Below are 20,533 nucleotides of genomic sequence, written 5' to 3'. Positions count from 1 at the left end.
ACCCGTCTAATGACTACGCATCATCAAGAAACCAGCTTCCTTTAGTTTTGCCACTTTCAGAGACTTCAAAAAGCCTGCTGGGGTGCAGCTCAGCGGGCGAGCACTTGCCTAGCATTGGTGAAGCCCTGGGTTGATCCCTTGCACCAAGAACAGGAAAACGAAACCGTGGCTGGCGGTGGGTGCTTCTGCTCAGACAGGACTGGCCCGGAGTTAGAAGAGCAAGTAAGGGTAAGTGCCAGTGCGACTCCAGGGCAGGCCTGCAGTTCTGCACCCAGAGGCTGGGAGGGTTCAGGGTTCCCCCTCCTCAGACAGCCACCTCCAAACACCTAATGCCAGGGGCAAGTGAGAGCTGCCATGAAAAGGAACAAAGGCACAAAACAGTTAACCTCTGCACCTGCAAACACTGAAAGCACAGGACAGACACTGCACTCCCCTCAACATCAGCCACATAACCCCACTCCAGGGCAGGCTGGAGGGAGGAGGCAGTGCGCTACAGAGGTCTCCGCTGCTCTTCTTTTAAAAGCACCAGTCAGCTTAAGTATCCACTTTTTAAGACTCTAATGTTCACACCAGTTTCCAGAGGGAAATTAGAAAAGCTCTCTTCTTCATATTTCAAAGTGCACTGTCTATGTAAAGAGAATACCTGTGACAACACGAGAGTCAAGGGGTTGGCTAGGCTTCGTGCCCACCACTGCTTTGCACCTATTTAAGCAATATAGCCACTTAAGCAGCAGAGTTTCCAGATCGTTAATGGCATCTACTTTTCATTTTCCAACTATAACTTTCAAGAGATGGGCATGGTGGCACAAGCCTATAATCTCAGCTACTGAGGAGGCTGAGGCAGGAGGATTGCAAGTTTGAGGCCAGCCTCAGCAAAAAACAAAAAGAGTTATTCAAGAGCACAGGCTGGAGTAGCGGTGAGACACCTGGGCTCCAATCATGGATCTACCCTGTACAAGTTGGGTGACTGTAAATCAGGGATTGAACCTGGGGGTGCATAACCACTGAGCCATATCCCAGCCTTTTTTTATTTTTGAGACAGGGTCTCCCTAAGGCTTAGGGCCTTGCTAAGTTGCTGAGGCTGGCTCCTCCTGCCTCAGCCTTCCAAGATGCTGGGATGGCAGGTGTGCACCACCAGCCTGGCTCTGAACCGATTCTTCAATTTCTCCAAGCCTTGGTTTCCTCGTATGTACCACACCTACGTCTCAAAGAGCTAGTGTGCTAACAGGTTGGCTCACGCAAAGCGCTTCTGCAAAGACAGAGCAGCACCTGCCGGCTGCTCTCATCAGGGCGGGAGGGGGGTATGGATGGCCAAGGAACAAGAGCGCCAGCAAGACAAACCACAGGCTCATTCGCATGTTTGGGAAAACAGTTTATCAAACACCCAGTCCCTATCTATAAGGGAAGGCTGGAGAGGGGAGGGCGAAAAGTTTATCATAATAATAAGGGATGACTGTTTCCCAACATTGTCACCCTATGGTTAGGTAAAAACATGCAGTCTGTATGAAGACATCAAGAATATCTAGAACGTCGAGAGACACAGAAAATAGTCTTAAAGAATTTCAACATGGCATGTGGTATCTATGGACTCAGCTACTTGGAAGGCTGAGGCAGGAGGATCAACTGAGGACAAGAGTTAGAGGCCAGCCTAGGCAACAGAGGGATACCCTGTGTCCCAAACAAAACCAAGCAAAAAATTTTTTTCCAATAGATATGGGACTTTATTTTCAGGATGTAAAACTAGATGACATAGCCAAGGCAAATATTTTTCCCTAAAATATGAATTTATCAAAAAGTCTTATATAAGCCAGGCACGATGACACACACCTGTAATCCCAGTGGCTCTGGAGGCTGAGGCAGGAGGATCATGAGTTCAAAGTCAGCCTCAGCAAAAGTGAGGTGCTAAGCAACTCAGTGAGACCCTGTCTCTAAATAAAATACAAAATAGGGCTGGGGAGGTGGCTCAGTGGTCGAGCACCCCCGAGTTCAATCCTCATTCCCCGCCCCCCCCCAAAAAAAATCAAGGCCAGCCTTAGCAACTTGGTGATACCCTGTCTTAAAATTTAAAAATTTAAAAAGGGGGGGTGGGGGCAGGGGTGTCGCTCATTGGTAGAGCACCCCTGGAATTTTTCTTTGGGGGCTTTCTTCCCCTTTCTTTGGGGTGGGTGAGGTGCACACTGGGGAGCCATCCCTTGAGCCTGGGAGCGTCAAAGCCAGGAAGGGCGAGGAGGACGCCCCTGCTGGCAGCCAGCTTGAGGGGGCTGGAGCACAAGCTGGAGCAGAGGCAGGCCGTGGGCAGAGAGCTGCAGCCTGTGCGCAGGGAGGACGGCCAACAGGGCAGGGCAGAGCAACGCGGTCCCACGGGGACTGACCCAGAAGTGCGCTAAGGACAACGGGAGCTAAAAATATGGAAAGGGAGCAAGCTAGAATGAGCCCCGGGGTGTGGCGCCGCAGCTGGCGTCACTGTGGGAATCCCACCGTGTGGCGGGGTGGGGGGGGTTCTCTTTCACACACACCTTCCCACTGACAAGGCTGCGCCACACCGGGGCTAGGGCCCAGGGGCAGTGAGCGCAGCCAGCACCCAGATGCTGGCTTCCAAACCCCCACTCTCCCCAGAACAATCGAGAGGTTTCTGAAGAAAGCCCATCCTGAGTCTGGATGGGTAAAGCACAACCTGCCTCAAATACCCTGTTCTTCCAGAACGCGAATGCTCAGGAGTGGCGGGACACGGCGAGACAAACAGCCGAGCCAAGGGCTCCCCATGGCCAATCAACACAACCACACATGAAAATTAACAGAAAAACTGCAGGTTGGTGCCACTTAAAAAAAGAAAAGAAAACCATCAACCCCTAGCACTGCGAAAACAAAATATGTAAGTCCACACTGACAGAAAGACGACCCCACTGACAGGTCCGATGATGAACAACAGGCACCTGGTTCTACAGAGGCACGCCACACAGCCCTGGTGCTTTGGTACCTGGGCTCAGTGTTTCTGTGCCCTGAGTTCAATCCCCAGGACCCACTCCCCCACCCCAAAAAAAGCAAGATCAAGGCCAGCCTTAGCAACATGGTGATACCCTGTCTGAAAACTTAAAAGTTAAAAAAAAAAAAAATGGGCTGGAAAAATCAGGCAGATACCCCCTGGAACAAGTGACAATGCGGCCTTCAACAGGTCACAGTCCACATCGCCTGTGGGTGCACACTGTAAGGCAGATACAAGGGAAGCTGAGGCAGGAGGATCACAAGTTTGAGGCAGGCCTGAGCAACTCGGGGAGACCCTGCCTCAAAACAATAACAGAAAGGGATGAGGTGTATACAGTTCAGTGGCACACACAAGGATGAGGTTCAACTCCTAGCAGGGAAAAAAATGAATATGGGACCATAAACAAATGGATTCTAAGTGAGGGACACACTGCAGAATAGATGGCCTGTCACCCTTCAAAGTGTCAAAGTCATGAAAGTCAAGAAGGACTGAGAACTTTCCAGATTTTCCAGGAGACCAAAGAAATAGGACAACAAAATACTATGACTCTAAATTGGATCCTTTTGATATAAAAGGGGCATCATTGGGGTAACTGGATAGTAGTGAAGTATTAATATTATTTTCTTAATTTTAATGGCTGAGTTTCTCTTTTGGACAGTGCTTGTTGGTAAAACACACTGTAGGATTTGGGGAAGACGGAACATCATGTTACCAAACAGAAAAAACTGCGGGACTAAACTTATAACTTTTCTGTAAATCGACATTTCAAAGCTTTTTTAAAATTCCATACATTTGTTCAAATTACATATCACATTTTGTCTCCTACCGTCAGTTCTGCTATAATGCTTGAATACCTAGGAACAATGAGCGTGACTCAAATTCTGTTTTTGCATGTATGACTTCCTCCCTGGTGAACACCCAGAAAACTACCCCCACCTGAACAGCCAGCGTGCACCGCACAGCTCCAACACCCAGCAGCCACCCAGCACACAAGTGGGCGACACCGTGGCTACCTTCCTGCCACCACTTCCCAGTGACTGGGCACAAGCTGCAGAGACCCAGTTCCACAAGCAAACTTCAGGACTATATCAAAGTAAAAATGCAACATTTTAACTTTGAGATAGTAATATATATATTAGGTGTAGATGGACACAACACAATGCCTTTATTTTTATGTGGCGCTGAGGATCAAACCCAGGCCCTGCCAGTGCTAGGCGAGCGCTCTACCGCTGAGCCACAATCCCAGGCCCTCGTGGTATGTCTTAAACATTTAATGTGCAAAACTGTGCTAATGTTGTTTTTTCACTAGGACCTTTTTTTTTTGGTAGTGCTAGGGATCAAACCCAGGGTCTCACACATGCCAGGCAAGGGCTCTACCACCAAGCTACAGCCCAGCCCTTTTTTTTTTTTTTTTAAAGAGAGAGAGAGCGCATTTTAATATTTATTTCTTTAGTTTTCGACAGACATAACATCTTTGTATGTGGTGCTGAGGATCGAACCTAGGCCGCATGCATGCCAGGCGAACGCGCTACCGCTTCAGCCACGTCCCCAGCCCAGCCCAGCCCTTTTTATTTATTTATTTATTTGTTTGTTTTTGTTGTTGTTGGTTGGACACAAACCTTTATTTTTATTTATTTTTATGTGGTGCTGAGGATCATACCCAGGGCCTTGCATCTTCCGCTGAGCCACAACCCCAGCCCAGCCCAGCCCAGCCCAGCCCAGCCCTTTTTATTTTTTTATTTTGAGACAGGATCTCTCCTTAAGTTACCAAGGCTGCTCTCAAACCTACAATCCTTCTGCCTTTCTGCCTCAGCCTCCCAAGTCTCTGGGATTACAGGCAAGCACCACCTTGCCTGGTCCATTTTTTTTTTTTTTTTTAATTTAATGTGTCACTAATGGAATGTGTGAATGGTAGATACATAACATTATTTCTCCTCCAAGCTCTCTGGCTTTTACTGAACAATTCTGTATAATACAGTGATGTTTTGGAAATACTTAAGTCACACTATAGCAAAACCAACTATATATAATTACCACTGCAGAAAAAAAAAATTATATGACATCAATAATATTCTCATACAGCATGTAAAGATATTAAAAAGGGAAGTGGAAAAAGAACATACCACATTTAATTTCAACCTAATCATTTCCAACAGCTCAGAAGCAAGGAAATACTCTGAATGTGCATTATACCTAGCACTTCCAAGCAGACCTCCCGAAGGGCCAGGGAAGCCACAGCTGAACTCTGAGGATGGATTCAAAGCGCCGCTGCACCATGCAGCTGCATCTGGGGAGTGAAGGACAGCAGAGGCCTGGGTGCTGTGGCCAGCGCAGCCAAGCCTCAGGACTCCAAAGAAACCGAGACCAGGGGACCCTGGGACCACCTCTCAACAGCGTCTTAATCTTCCAGGGTCACTCTTTTTTCCCTTTTGTACTATTGCGTATCAATCCTGAGGCCTCGGTTGTGCTGGGAAAGTGCATCCACGGCCCATTTTTAAAATTTTAATTTGACACAGAATCTCACTAAGTTGCCCGGCTGACCTGGAACTTGAAATCCTCCAGCCTCACCCCCCCGCCCCCCGCAGCTAGGATTACAGGAGTAAATAAATAAAAAAAGTAAACTCAAAGTAAACTTGGGTGCCTGACCCAAGTTTACTCATTCCTAACAGGCAGAGAAGAGCAATCACTGAGTCCAACTGCTCCCTAAAAAAGGCTATTATCTCCACTTAGTGGGATCCGAGCAAAGGAAGAAGTGGGGTAACATTCAATGATATTTGAAAATCTTCTATTTAATTCTGTCAACAGTATTTCGGAATGAGATTAAACAGACTTGACGCCAAAGACACGAGAAATTCCCATCAAGGTTCCCCCATGGGTAAAACCAGCAAGTATGTTTTCTTTACAGCTTTCTAATCAAGAACCCCTGGCCAGAAATAATCTCACACGCAGACATTACTACGTGTAGTAAAGTACCAGAAGCAGAACTATCCTGGAAAAGGGTCTCACAGCAAAAAGACTGCATCACAGCCCCAGCACTTACTGAATTGTTACCATGCTTTTTCTCTTGGCCTGGCAATTCCTAAGTCTCAAAACTTACAAATATCCGCATGTGTGTAAAGAAGAGAGGCAAACAGACACTTGTGATGAAGAGATGATTATGAATAAATTAGTGAATTTCCTTTTATCACTCTTAAGGTTGACTTAATAGCTTAAAAACATAGTTCAACAGAACAAGGGTGGTAACGTTTGTTAGTTCCTAATTAAACATGACTCATTCTGGAATGTCTCTGATGACACAGCTTACTTACATAAATAATCTACCAGTAAGTCTCAACCTTCACAATGAGGACTGCCTGATTCTCACCCACACCCCACCACCTGAGACTACGGCTTCCATCTATGCAGACTGTTTTAATTATAAAGCTAATAAATTAATAAAACTAAATACTAAAATAAGACCAGTGGTGATGTCTGACTTGTGGCTGCTGGGGAATGTCACTAAACACAGACCACAGTATCTGTGCCCAAACAAGTCCTACTTGGGCATTACTGCCACCCTTTCCTTTGTAAGCCCCATGTGGCTTTGGTCAAAGTGCTATAAATAACTACAGAAATTAACAAGAGATTCTCAGGAAAAAAAGGCCAAGGGAGTCAAAAGGACACAGGTGCCATGTACACTAGAGTGTTCCCTAAGTACCTGAGAGACTTTAGCAGCTACAGTGGCCCTGGCACCTGCTCCTGGGGCTCAGCAGCACCTTCAGGGTAAGGCCACCACATGGGAGGCACTCGCGGCTCTAAATTTTGAGTTCAAATGAAAACACTGAGTAATCAAAAAGAAAAGAACTCCTCCGGAAACGCCAGTCTCCTCTGCACGCAGAGACTGCTGGCGCTGCTGGCGCTGCTGGTACAAGGAGGCTCCCTCTGTACCTGGCCAGCTCTCTCCTCATCCACCATTGTGGTCAGGACACTTACCTGATGCAGCAAGCCCTGCAAACACCTGACAGCCTCCCTTGAATCCTCACAGTGTTCCTATGAGCTTACACATTGTTTGTCACTCCTTTTCAGAGGTACCTGGGTCAGCAAGATACCTGAACTAAAATGCACTCAGTTACCAAGAAGCTTAAAAATCCCAGATTAATGGGCTGGAGCTGGAGCTCAGTGGTGAAGTGTTTGCCTCACATATCAAACTGGGTTCCATCCTCAGCACCACATAAAAATAAAGATATTGTGTGTCCATCTACAGCTTAAAAAAATTATTTTTAATGTTAAAAAAAAAACAGATTAAGGATGAGTCTGTGATTATGTTCTACTTGGGGGCAGAGGCTCTTTCACCTTTATGTGTTGCATGATAAATCCCTGGTCACACCAAAAAATTACTTTTGCCCATTCTACTATGCACTTTACACTTATATGTTTGAAATTTTCTATAATTATTAAGGAAAAAAATTACCTTGATCATAAAGCCAACCCAAAAAGCAGCCCTTAACCTGGAGTTAATTTCCCCTTAGTGCCAAATGAAATTCAAATCTTCTAATTCCTACAAATCTTTAAGATTCCTAATACTTTAAACCAGAATAAAAAAGCTAGGCGTGCCAAGTCAACAATGAAACAGAAAATCAATCCAACACCAAAACCCAAACGTTGAACTTCCTCCCACACACAACACAGGCCCAGCACACACAGCGAAGGATTCCAGTGGCCACTTTCAGACAAAGCAACCACCAGGTTCGGGCCTAGCTTAGACAATCGCAGCAACAGAAGGAAAATTATTTCCACTTTCTACTCAATAATATGGAACACAAAAAACAGCTGTTTGTGAATGATGCTGACTTTCCACATCACCCGCTTGGCCTTCATTTTCAGAAAGTGTTTCTTCTTTGTCCCTCTTTCAAAGAAATAAAGAATAAAACAATCTTTCATATCCAAAGCAAAGATTGGCAAGCATATTTAAGCCATAAATATATATCTTACCATAAACTTGAAAACTTAAGTGTTTTCTAATTAAAATTGGAAGCAATGTTCACAGCAATATGTAAGAATTACTATACCAATGGGTGCAGTGATGCACCCCTATAATCCCAACTACTTAGGACATGGCAGACAGGATCACAAGTTCAAGGTCAGCCTGGGCAATTTTGTAAGACCTTGTCTCAAAATTAAAAAAAAAAAAAATTGGTACTGTGAATTTAATTCAGGAGCATTTACTATCCCCAGCCCCTTTTTGTTGTTGTTTTGGTGGTACCAGGGATTGAACCCAGGGGCACTTAACCACAAAGCCACATCCCCAGCCCCCTTTCTGATTAGAGTAAGGCCCCTGCGTTGCTGAGGGCCTTACTGCATTGCTGAGGCTGTCTTTGAACTTGATCCGCCTGCCTCTGCCTCCGGAGCTGCTGGGATCCCGGGCGTGCGCCTTCCACCCAGCTGTTGCTGTTTTTTATTTTGAGACAGGGTCTCACTAAATTGCTTAGGGCCTCCTCGATAAATTGCTGAGGCTGGACTTGAACTTGAGATCCTTCTGCCTTAGTCTCCTGAATCACTGGGATTACAAATGTACACCACTGTGCCCAGCTCAAAATAAAAATTTTAGAAGGGCTGAACTGTAGCTCAGTTAGAGTGCTTGTGAAAAGGCCTAAATTCAATCCTTGTCAGTACTAATTGTTTCCTTATGTTTGTCAATTTTTTTATATAGATTTCAGGTTTAGGCATAAGACAAAGCATTAATACATGAATTTGTGATTTACAGTATCAATATACATGCTATATAAAATAAAAAGTACTGCGACTTGAAATTAATGTTAAAATTCATCTTGAGTCTTAAGTGGGCCAGAAAACACTTCTCAACTGTGCACAAATCTGGCCCCCGAACAGCCTCCAAGCATCTGACTGCAGGGGGCATCATGAACCTGAATCTGAAATTGTGCTGTGAATCATACTTCCAACTGTAATTAACATTTTTACAAATCCATGTTTTTATCTGATCCTCTTAGTTCCTCACCTTAAAGGCTCAATCGTGCAGCAAGTTTCAACATACACAAATGAGCAGGGAACAGGAGGTTAGTTTACACCTTAGAACTTCAGATCTGCCAACCTTCACCTGCCTTCATTTGCTTACCGACTATTTACTAAACAAGATATACAAATGGGCGGCAAATCAGACAAATACATGCAAAGCCAAATTTGTTATTTAACCTTTTAACCCAAGCCCCCAAATATTAAACATTTCCTAGTACCACCTGCCTATAATCACTATTATTATCCTTCTCACTTGGACAACACCACATACAATTCAGCTGGTATCAAGAAAAATATACTAAAATTGCCAGGTTTTACCAAATCAGAGTTGCAGGGGTCCAGCGGGTTTCTCTAAGTTAGATTGTCCTTTTTCTTCATTATTTGATTCTTCATTTTCTGATATTATAAAGGAAAAGGGGAAAAAAATTCTGTGGTCACACAACACCTGTCTATGGTCATCAAGGACCATCTTGGGAGCCTGCGCCTGTGTCATGGACTAGGGAAGCCTGAGCAGACAGATGGAATGTTCTAGGGAATAAAGAATTTAGAATCTGAAGGCACACACACAAACTCCCACAATAGCAGGCTTGAAGTCCCACCTCAGAGTCTTTACTATAATCAATCACCACTTATTATTAAGTAGCACCACGTGAACAGGTGAGAACCCAGCAGTTGCCAAGGACAATTTATTTCCCCTTTTATTTCCATATGAAAAAAAATGAGCCCCCATCTCATTAACTGTTTACCAACCCGTATTTTACAAAGTTCTCTTCTGTATTTATGCATAACCTGTGAATGGTACAGTCCCCCACACCAAAAATTAAGACAGGGCTACATGTGTCCCAACATTTAGCCCTGTCTTACATGCATTTACAGAACTGCAGTTAGAAGCAGAAAATGTTAAAATTTGAGTTCTACTTAGGTCCTGCTGAACAAAATAACCAACAAACAAGAAATACAAAAGATACGGCTACCCCCTGCCCTCAGAAGAGGTGCCAGAAGACTTTTCCTTCAAACACTTGAAACATCTAACAATGGAGAGCATCTCAGCTTTGGCAAACAGAGGAGCAATATTAAAGACAAAGAACCTGAAATCAAGAAACTAACACTAAGCTTACAGTTGGCACAAGAGAACAAAAATAAAAAATAAAACAAAACTTTGATTCTAGCTTTCTCAAAAATCAGATCAGGCCAGGCTCTGCAAGGCATGCTTATAATCCCAGCAGCTAAGAAGGCTGAGGCAGGAGGATCAAAGCCAGCCTCAGCAACTCAGTGAGACCCTGTCTCAAAATGTAAGAAGTCTGGGAGTGTTGCTCAGTGGCTGAACACCTCTACTGTCAATCCTCAGTACCAAAAACATAAAATACAATCAACTCAGTAGCTTCATGGGCAGAAAAAGAAATGGGAACACTGTAGAGACCAAAAGTTAAGTGATACTACTTGCAGGATAGGGTATCTTTAAAGTACAAAGGAAAAAATAAATAAATAAATAAATTGGACCTCATTAAAATTAAAAGTTTTGCCCAACACACACAAGGCCCTGGATTTACTTCCAGCACCCGCCCCCCCCCCCCCACACACACACAAAAAAAAAAAAAACAACTTAATTTTAAACACTTTGTGCATCAAAGGACACTATCTGGGGAATGAAAAGACAGCCATAGAATGGGACCAAATATTTGCAAATCACAAATCTGATACGTGTCCCTGGGTTCAATCCCCAGTACAAAAAAATTGAAAAAAATTAAAAAGCAAAAATGGGCAAACACCTGAGTAGACACTTCTCTAAACAAGATAGGCAAATGGCCAGTAATACATGAAAAGATGCTCAGCACTGTCAGTCAATGGGGAAATGCAAACTGAAACTGCAGTGAGGTACCATTTCACATCTACTAGGACGCCTAGGGTATTTTTTTCTTCCAGTGTTGGGGATGGAATCCAGGGCATGCTAGGGAAGCACTTGACCACTGAGCCACATAATTAATTTTAAAAAGAAAGAAAATTACAAGTGCTGGGAAGATAATAGGAACCTAATAGGAAAATTTGAGGAATAAATAATACATCATAAATCCCCAAGTCAGTCTACTATCATTTTTGGTTCATCTGGTTTGACTTCCTTAAGCTGATGACTATGTTATTTTTATGAAAAGAAATAAGGGGGGAGGGCTGGGGTTGTGGCTCAGGGGTAGACTGCCTGCTTAGCATGCATGAGTTGCTGGGTTTGATTCCCCAGCACCACATTAAAAAAAAAAAAAACTGAATAAACAAAATAAAGGTATGTCCACCTACAACTAAAGATATTTTTTTTAAAAGGATTTTTCTTTTTTAAATTACACAAAATGACCACAGCACCAGGTGTGGGTGCACACCTGTAACCCCAGCAACTCTAGGCTGAAACAGGAGGATCAAATGTTCAAAGCCTCCACAGTTTAGCGAGAGCCTACCTCAAAACTAAATATAAAAAGGACTGGGGAAGTAGCTCAGTGGTAGAGCGCCCCTTGGTTCATTGCCCAGTACTACACACACACACACACACACACACACACACACACACCCCGATCATGTGGGAAAATAACATTTTCCCACCTTCACAGGTCGATGGGCTAACAAACAGAAAAATACACACATCCGATCACGAATACACTTTAGGCTTAGTGCCTAACAGCAGAACTCAGGATGAAATAACCAGCAGATTTAAATGAGAAAAAAACTGTTTTCTTTCCCCCATCTTTCCAAATTTTTGGCTGTTCAACATAGGAGAATTAAGCAAAAGATTTCAATATCTATTAATTGTACTTTTAGGACCCCTGGAGGGCGGAAAAAGCTCCCTGGGTACTAATATTTATTTAGTTATGCTCTCTAGTACACCCCAGGTTAATTTAAGTTTCAGACACAACCCTGGGCCTGCTTGGGTCTTTGCTTTCTGGCGCCTGACCCTCAGCACCACAGTTCCACGGCCCCCTCAGGCCAACTCCTGGGAGAGCTGTCCATAATTGATGCTGTAACTAAGGCACCTCAGAAACAATGGCCCGCTCCCTTCTGCTGGCAGCAAAGTCTTTGGGCAACTCTCACCTCAAAAGAAGAAGGACGATGCCCAGGGGCAAATAATTGTTCACTTCAACTAACAAACTGAGAGAGGACTTTGAAAAAAAAAAGTAGCACTGTAAATTATTGAACGTGATTCCCATGCTTGGGAAAACACAGAATGAATCCACCGGACTGGCAGGACTCTGAATGCTCCTCAGCATAAAGCCACCCTGTAAAAAGAATGAGTGGGTCAAAATGCAGCACTCACTTCCACTTAAGATCCAGCTTCCTAGAGCACTGAGGAGGAGTCCAGGGCTCTGCTCCATGCTTAGCAGCTGAAGGGGGAAAACTGACTCTGCAGACTGAAACTTAAAAGGACTGCCCTGGGGACAAAAGAGGACTGAAAAGGAAAAGGGGGGAAAATGCTCTTAACATCCCAAAGATATTCCCATAAAATTCCCAAAAATATTCCCTGTAAAATTCTTTCACTTTTTCCCTTTGACCAAAACAACACACCTTCTTTTTTCCCCTTTCTTTGTCAAAATGATTTTGGAAGACAGACTCAGTGTAGAAATTCTAAGACCTGTGTTCCCAGGCAAATGTCCTAAACAAAGAGGCTGCTCACAGGGGGCTATTCCCTCACCCCAAAGACCGAGGCTGTGCTGCCTGAAGCAGACACAGCCCCTCCGCAGGACCTTTAAAATTGGAGTTCCTTAGCCAGGGTGGTGGTACACACCTATAATCCCAGCAACCCAGGAGGCTGAGGCAGGATTGCAAGTTCAAGGCCGGCCCCAAGAATTTAGCAAGACCATGTCTCAAAATAAAAATTTAAAAAGGACTTGGGGTGGGGGGATATAGTTCAGTTGGTAGAGTGCTTGCCTTGCACGCATAAGACCCTGGGTTCAATTCTCAGTACCACACACACACACACACACACACAAAGGACTAGGGGGGCTGGAGTTGTGACTCAGTGGTAAAGTACTTGCCTGGCAAACATGAGGCACTGGTTTCAATCCTCAGCGCCACATATAAATAAATAAAATAAAGGTATTGTGTCCATCTGCAACTTAAGTTTTAAAAAGGGATGGAGGGGCTGGGGATGTGGCTCAAGTGGTGGTGCGCTCACCTGGCATGCACAGGGCGCTGGGTTTGATCCTCAACACCACATAAAATAAAATAAAGATGTTGTGTCCACCGAAAACTGAAAAATAAATATTAAAAAATTCTCTCTCTCTCTCTAAAAAAAAGGGGGGGATGGGGGGATTAGGGATGTAGCTCAGTGGTAAAGCTCCCCTAGGGGAAAAAAAAGGTGGGGGGTCCGAGAGCTGGGGATGTATCTCAGCAGTGGAGTACTTGCCCAGCACTTACAAGGCCCTGAGTTTCATCCCCAGCACCTCACACACACAAAAAGGCGGGGAGGATCTTTACTGGATAAAAGGAATCACTACCCTGCTTTCTACTTCAAGGTCCCAGTCACACACCTGCTCCAAATCATTAACTTCAGATGTCAAAGGGACCCTGGAATCCGTACAGAGCAGGAGGACATCACCTACGGTAAGAAATAATGACAGCATGAAGGGCTTTGTACCAGTCTCAGTGCGCAATTCTGACAACCACCCTGGGAAAAGCAGTATCCTCTATTTGATGAGTAAGAAAATGGAAAACAATCTGCCCACTCAGTCAGGGCTGACTGGGCGGGTGATCTCTCAGCTCAGGTTCACTCCTCTTCTGTGATCTTCCCATGGCCTGCACCCAGCCTCCTACCTTCCTGAACAAGAAGGCCCCTCACGCACAAAACTGCAGCCAACTCCACCCAAGCTCACTCCAGTCTCAGAGCCCTTCTGTGTGCTGGGCAGCCCCCACCATTTCATCTGAGACTGGTGAGTGACTGGCTCTACCCCAGGTCAAACATCACTTCTTCAAAAGCTCTCCCAAGTCACTCCCAGCACGATCCAAAGTAACTTGTACTTAGCCGTCTTCCCATCATAGTAAAAGCACAGGTACAAAACCCTCCCGCAAGAATCACAGTACTATGATAAAAGATAGCTCGACCTCACCCCTTCTAGATCACTCAATTCCCCAACGCACATCTGACAAGAGGAGGTACCAAAAAACTATGTTGAGGGCTGCGGTTGTGGCTCAGTGGTAGAGCGCTTGCCTAGAATGCATGAGGCACTGAGTTTGATCCTTAGAACCACATTAAAAAAAAAAAAAAAAAACATAAAACTAAATTAAAAAAAAAAAAAAAAAAAACGTTGAGCCAGGCACAGTGGGGCACACCTGTAATCCCAGCAGCTCAGGAGGCTGAGACAGGAAGATCAGGAGTTCAAAGCCAGCCTCAGCAAAAGCAAGGTGCTAAACAACTCAGTGAGACCCTAAATAAAATACAAAATAGGGCTGGGGATGTGGCTCAGTGGTTGAGTGCCCCTGAGTTCAATTCCTGGTACCAAAAACAAATACTATGTTGAAAAGCAAATGAACACCTTCTACACGCCTCTCTCCCAGATCTGAACCCCATCTTTTTAAGGGCCAGTCTCGCACAATTGAGCACCTAATTACACACTGCCTTCTATTTTTCTCCGTCTCTTGTGACGTCTTTTTAATCATACTCAGGAATATCTTACTAATTCCCCAATTTGGGCAAGATAATAACCTAACCTGGGTTTATATGTTCATCTATGAAATAAGAACAGCAGTTCAAACCTTAGAATTCACCCTGGAACTGCCAACTTGAAGACTTTTGTTAAATAAAGTAATCAAATTTCTTATTGTTTAAGTAAAAAAAAAAAAAACTGAATTCAAAGATCCCCCATATTTAGGAACATGAAAGACACTCAAATGCCAGATTAACGACCCAGTGACCTTAAATTTCTTTAACTTTCTCACAATATTCTACAAAACACACACAGTGTGCAGTGTGCAAAGGCAGGCAAGCCCTCATCCGGGGAGCGTGAAACCTGAAGGATAACTGTGCTTTCACTGATACACACACAGGCCCGCCTTCTCTCTTCCCCTAACCCATGCCCAATCTGCTGGCTTCGATTATTCTGATCCTGACCACTGTTAACCTCCACTTTTCTCGCTCCTTTTACAGGCCCCGCTTTACACTCCCCGCTTCTGGCCTGCTACAAGTTTGTGTCTGTTTCACATCCCTGGATGCGCGCAGCACATCTTCCAGGGTCGAAAAGGCACAAAATACAAGGCAGAAGGACAGCCAGCAGCATTGTGTCCTGCCACCTCTTTGAATTTTACCTTCCCAAAGACTCTGAGAGGCAAGGCCACAGAGACCTCCTTCCTGGGGCTCATCACACACTGCTCCCACTAGCCTGTCCGGCTCAGGAGGGAAAAACAGGCCTGTGGCAGAAGCGCTCACTGACTAGAGTACCCATGTCCCAGAAGAGTGACCGGGACTGTGTGAACAGCTGCTCCCACAGACTATCCAGGACTAGCCTGCTTTTGCTATTAAAGAAAATTTCGGGGTTGGGGTTGTGGCTCAGGGGTAGAGAGCGCTCACCCAGCATGCATGAGGCACTGGCACTGGGTTCATCCTCAGCACCACATAAAAATGAAATAAGGATACTGTGTCCACCTACAACTAAAAAATAAGTATTAAAAAAAAAAAAAAAGGAAACTTTCAACTCCAAACCCAAGACCTTGATTCCAATATAGCAAAACCTCTGCATAGGGGCTGGGATTGTGGCTCAGCGGTAGAGTGCTCGCCTAGCACGGGCAGGACCCGGGTTCCATCCTCAGCACCACATAAAAATAAAGGCATTGTGTTGTGTCCATCTACACCTAAAAAATAAATGAATATTAAAAAAAAAAAACACCTCCGCATAGAGGACAGAAACCACCCCTGAGAAACCCTGGTCAACGGTGGTGCTGCTCAGTTTTATAACTCCAACCTGTTCTCCAAATATGGATTCCTTCTAAGAAAGAATGCACAACACTATACTCAAATATGTGAGCCAGAGTGTGTGTGGGTTGAGGGAAATTCAGAAGGTGTCTTTTAGCAGGATGAGGTTTTTTAATTTTCTAAAATGAAATAACCCACATTTCCCCATACACATTTCATTCGAGAAAAGCCCAGGCATTAAGTACCTGGTGTTCAAAGGGTATGTTGGTGTAAAGAAAAAAACAAAAAAAGTCTGTTTCATGATATACTTGACTGGAGGAAATCTGAAAAATTTTAGTGATTATTAGAAAAAAAAATGATATTTGATTATATAAAACGCGTATCTTCTCTAAAACCTTAGGTCCAATATTTGTATAGCACGTACACGAATCATCAACCTTCTACATACTAAAACATTTCCCTAGCTCTATTGAGGAATGTTTTTCAAAGCTGACTAAAAACTCTATTAAGATGCAGTTCTATCTAGTTTTTCAAATAGCTTCATTTTGTTTTTTTTGAAGTATCAGATCACAGAAGTCAAGTGACTTGCTCAAGGTCATTTGATCAAGTCAGGTGAAATTAGAGTCCTGGTTCCTGCCTTCTAAAAGCTAGCCATAAATCAAACTTTTCTTGAAACTAAGCAAGCCAAAAAAAGAAGAAAAAAAAAAAAAAAAAGAAAATCATTCATTTCCTTTTTTCAGCAATCAAAGAACAAGAGAAAAGTAGTTTAAATGGCAGAACAGAACTTTAATTAACAAAATTCCATTAATGTACAAACTACTACACTTAACCACACAGTACTGGCTGCTGTGTTAACAATGTGCAGAGGTCAAGAACCTGTACCTTGCCATGATGGCACCATAAAGTCCCTACCATGTTTTAAAATCAGCACTTTTATGTATATTTGTAAATAGCTCACTTCTGTTATCTTTTAAAAGACCGGATCAAGCTAGAACATTAGAAGTACTCTGAGCCCTTAGATTTCTTTTTAAGTTAAAGGGCCATTAATATGTTCAAAGTTTTCTTCAGAGTCCTGAAAGGAAAAGGGATACCTCAATCCTGCAGGTGAAACTGAGGACAGACGCCATACATGTTCATGATCTTATCACCTTCCTCTTCCCTTTTCAAATCCACCACTTTTCTCATACTTTCTGCCCATCCTTTTGATTTCTCCTACAGTGCTGATATAAAACACTATTTCTTTTTTTAAAAAAACATTTATATATTTTTATGTGGTGCTGAGGATCAAACCCAGTGCCTTGCGCATGCTAAGCTAGCACTCTGCCACTGAGCTACAACCATAGCCCTAAAACACTACCTCTGAATTAAAAACATAACATCCAGCGCAACCATATTTTTAAAATACTCACTGGATTGGATAGGGATATTAGAGTACTTTGGATTTGTTGCAAACACACTATGGTCACATTCAGGAATTTCCCATGTACCTAATTTTCTAGGTCAGTTGGTATCATTACCCCCATTTCACAGAAAACTCTCAAGTCCAAGAAAATTTCCATTTGCTTTTGATTATGGATCAACAATGTTAAGAACTACAATCATCTAAAAATTACTAAGTTAATAGTTAGGCTGAAATTTTGTCTAAGTGGTATTAAACACAAATAACTTAAAAAAAAAAAAAAAAACATGATTTTTTTCATTCCAAATTCAAGTTTACCTATTTCTGAATATAGTTGTACTAGTGGAGTGATAATTTCTCTTTGCCCTTGAGCACATGGCCACAAGTTATACAAAATAAATCAAGAGCAAGGACGGGAAAAAAATTAAACCTAGGAGGAAACAGGAGTCTGCCACTTTCCATTGTGCCAGAAAACAGATGTGTCCTTATCTGCAAATGTTTCAGACCAAACTATATGAAACAGTTAATACATTGTTTTGACCTACAAAACAGAATTTCATGTGGTTCAAACTAATATATTTTCTAAGCTCATTTTAATAACTGTCTCAAATAAGGTCTTCATATCCCAAGGCACATGTATTCCTTCAGGCTGCCTTAACCTTTTGGGAGCATCTGCCTCCCCACAGTCCAAAGCTAGACATTTGGAAAATTAAGTTCATTATTAACAAGGCAAGACAAACAGCTAAACCTAACAGTTGTTGTGTAAAGACCAGGACTCCTCCACATCCTTTTTACTGTTCCTGTTTCCCACTAAAAGAACCGAAAACTAAGTAGATCAGCCTTTGCAAACACTTAGATCCAAGGAGACACTGATGAAAATTGAAGTGCTTTACATCTTTCAGTCATACAATATATGGCTTTTTAAGCATAGTTCCATGGACCAAAAGTCTACCATTGGGGAATCTTGACTAATCCTAATTTTCAACTCTGTAGAAGAATTTGGCTCCAAACCTTTCCAATCAAAAGGGTGATTATCTCCTCCATGGGACACAGTTTCCCCTTTAGATATAGCTGACTTATGGAACTAGACCAGAAATACCTGTCACTTTCACAAAAGGAGGGGGAGAATGGCTCTACAACTGCCTCTGGGTCCAAACCCATCACTTCGGATCCACTTTTAAGAAATCTAATATCCAGTATGCTAATGAATTATTTTCTCAATTAATTCCACTAATTAGTCATCTATTCTTGTTCTGCCAGAATCCCTATCTTTTTACCATCTAATCATTCAGTGCCAACAAGCCACATATTCTCCTTCCCTAGAGGGATGCATTTCCCTAAGACACTGGGTAAATAAATGGTTAGGGTAATCTGATGCTGCCTGTTCCAGCTTCCCAGATCCAGTTCACAGTACCAAACATCAATATTAACCATCAAGGGAAAATATGCTTTTTTAAATAATCAGGAGAGAATCTCCTGCTCTATCTGGAAATTTCTCTGTTCTGCCAATTCAGTACTGGCAGTCAACAGACAATGGCACTCGTTACTAGTACAACACTAAAAGGCGTTTTCCCTATAGCTAAACCATCATCTCTGACACCCAAATAATCAGAATTTTTCAGCAGAATTTACTGTCCTTGCCTCACCCCCCAACAGCATCTTCTGCTCATTTTTCGCCCAACACTGAGGTTTTATCTGAGTTCCATGGTGATGCCAAGGCAGGTAAAGACATTCCTTAAATCTTCCACCTACTCCCTTCTTTTCTGAAACTTACACATAATCAATGTTTTTACTTATTTTGAAAACTCTCATGTACCAGGTATAGTGATAATAGCTTTAAAAAGCATTTATCTACTTCCACCCTTAAATCTTTATGGGTTGGGGTCCGTACCCCCATTTTACAGAGGAGAAAAGCTGAGGCTCGGTCACCTGCCCAAGGTCATCCCGGGCAGGGGCTGGGATCCAGATTTGACCTGGATGTCCTCTGTCCTCCGTCGGCTCGGTTCTCACAGTGCGTGCGGGCGGGGTGCGCTCCTCGGGGCTGTCTTCCTTAGAGGACGAGCCTCTGAGAAGAACCAGTCCCCTTCCCTGTCTTCGCCACGCTCCCCCCACTTCCACCTGGCAGCGGCTCCCGGAGGCCCTAGTCACAGTCCCTCCACTGGGGCCAATTCAAACTTCCCCTCGGTCCCCAAAGCAGGCACCGGCTGACACGAGGAGCCGCCTCCTCCCCACCCGCAAGGCTAGGAGCGGGCGAGTGGAAGAAAGGAGGGCGCGGATACCCCCCTTCCCCGGGCTCGGACTCGGGGGCCTGGGGCGCGCAGGGCGCTGCGGGGGAGTGGGCAGCGCGGGCGGGTCAGGGGTCGGGCGGGACCCGGGGACCGGGGGACCGGGAGACCGGAGACCCGGCGCGGGAGCGCGGCTCGGGCGGGCAGGGGGCTCCGGCGCCGGGGGAGGATGCGCGGGCGGCGGGGCGCTGCCGCCGGCGCCCGGTCGGTGCGCGGAATGCCGGGAGCCGCGCCGGGGCGGCGGGAAGGGGTCCGCGGGGCGGCGGGCGGGGCCCCGGGGCCGGGCGCGCCGGCCGGGAAGGTGCGGCGGCCTCGGGCGCGCCGGGCCCGGGTCGGGGTCGGGTCCCGGGAGGCCCCCTCCTACCTATGCCGGGGGCCACATAGACGAAGTAGAGCAGCGAGGACGAGAGCGAGAAGAAGAAGAGCGCGGCGAGCAGCGAGCGGCGCGGCAGCCGCAGCAGCCCCCGGCGGGCGCGCATGCTGCAGCCGGGCGGCCGCTCGAGGGCCGGGCCTGCTCCCGCCGCTCCCGTGCGTCGCCGCCTGGGCCTCGGCCGCCGCCTCCCGGGCCTCGCGGGCCGCCGCCGCCGCCGCCTCGCCGATCCCAGCCGCCGGCCGCCGCGGGCCGGGCCACATGAAGCGGGCGGGGGCCGCGCGGCCCGGAGCGAGCGCAGCGACGGAGGCGGGGCGGGCGGCCGCACGGGGGCGGAGGGGCGGGGCCAGCGCCGCCGGGCACCGTCGCAAAAGACCCGCGCGCGCGCTCGCCGCCCGACCCCCGTCGCCCCCGCGGCAGCGCGGTGGCTTTAGGGAGCGTCACCAAATGACGACAGCCCCTCTCCCCGCGGGGCCACCGCCCAGGCTTGCGGGGAGCGTCTCTCAAGAGCCAGCCGGCTTCGCGCTCGGGCTCCTCTAGAAGGGGACCAAGGGGCCATCTCCAAAGTCTGACCGTCTGGTAGCCCACTGCGGCAGAAGAA

General features: G+C 45.4%; 1 protein-coding gene across 1 annotated transcript in view; it reads right to left on the bottom strand.

Moving 5' to 3' along the window:
* The window catches only part of B4galt5 (beta-1,4-galactosyltransferase 5), a 69,556-nt gene extending 49,429 nt beyond the window's left edge, over positions 1-20,127 (bottom strand). Inside the window, exon 1 of the mRNA XM_071609002.1 lies at positions 19,927-20,127. Within this exon, the coding sequence (XP_071465103.1) occupies positions 19,927-20,041 (115 nt within the window). The 5' untranslated portion in view covers positions 20,042-20,127. The remainder of the gene's footprint in view (positions 1-19,926) is intronic.
* Positions 20,128-20,533: the final 406 nt, after the last annotated feature.

Source organism: Marmota flaviventris, chromosome 2 (assembly GCF_047511675.1).
Source record: "Marmota flaviventris isolate mMarFla1 chromosome 2, mMarFla1.hap1, whole genome shotgun sequence".
NCBI classification, from domain to species: Eukaryota; Metazoa; Chordata; class Mammalia; order Rodentia; family Sciuridae; genus Marmota; species Marmota flaviventris.
Note: the sequence above shows the minus strand (reverse complement) of the source record. Positions and strands in the feature narration are given on the sequence as shown.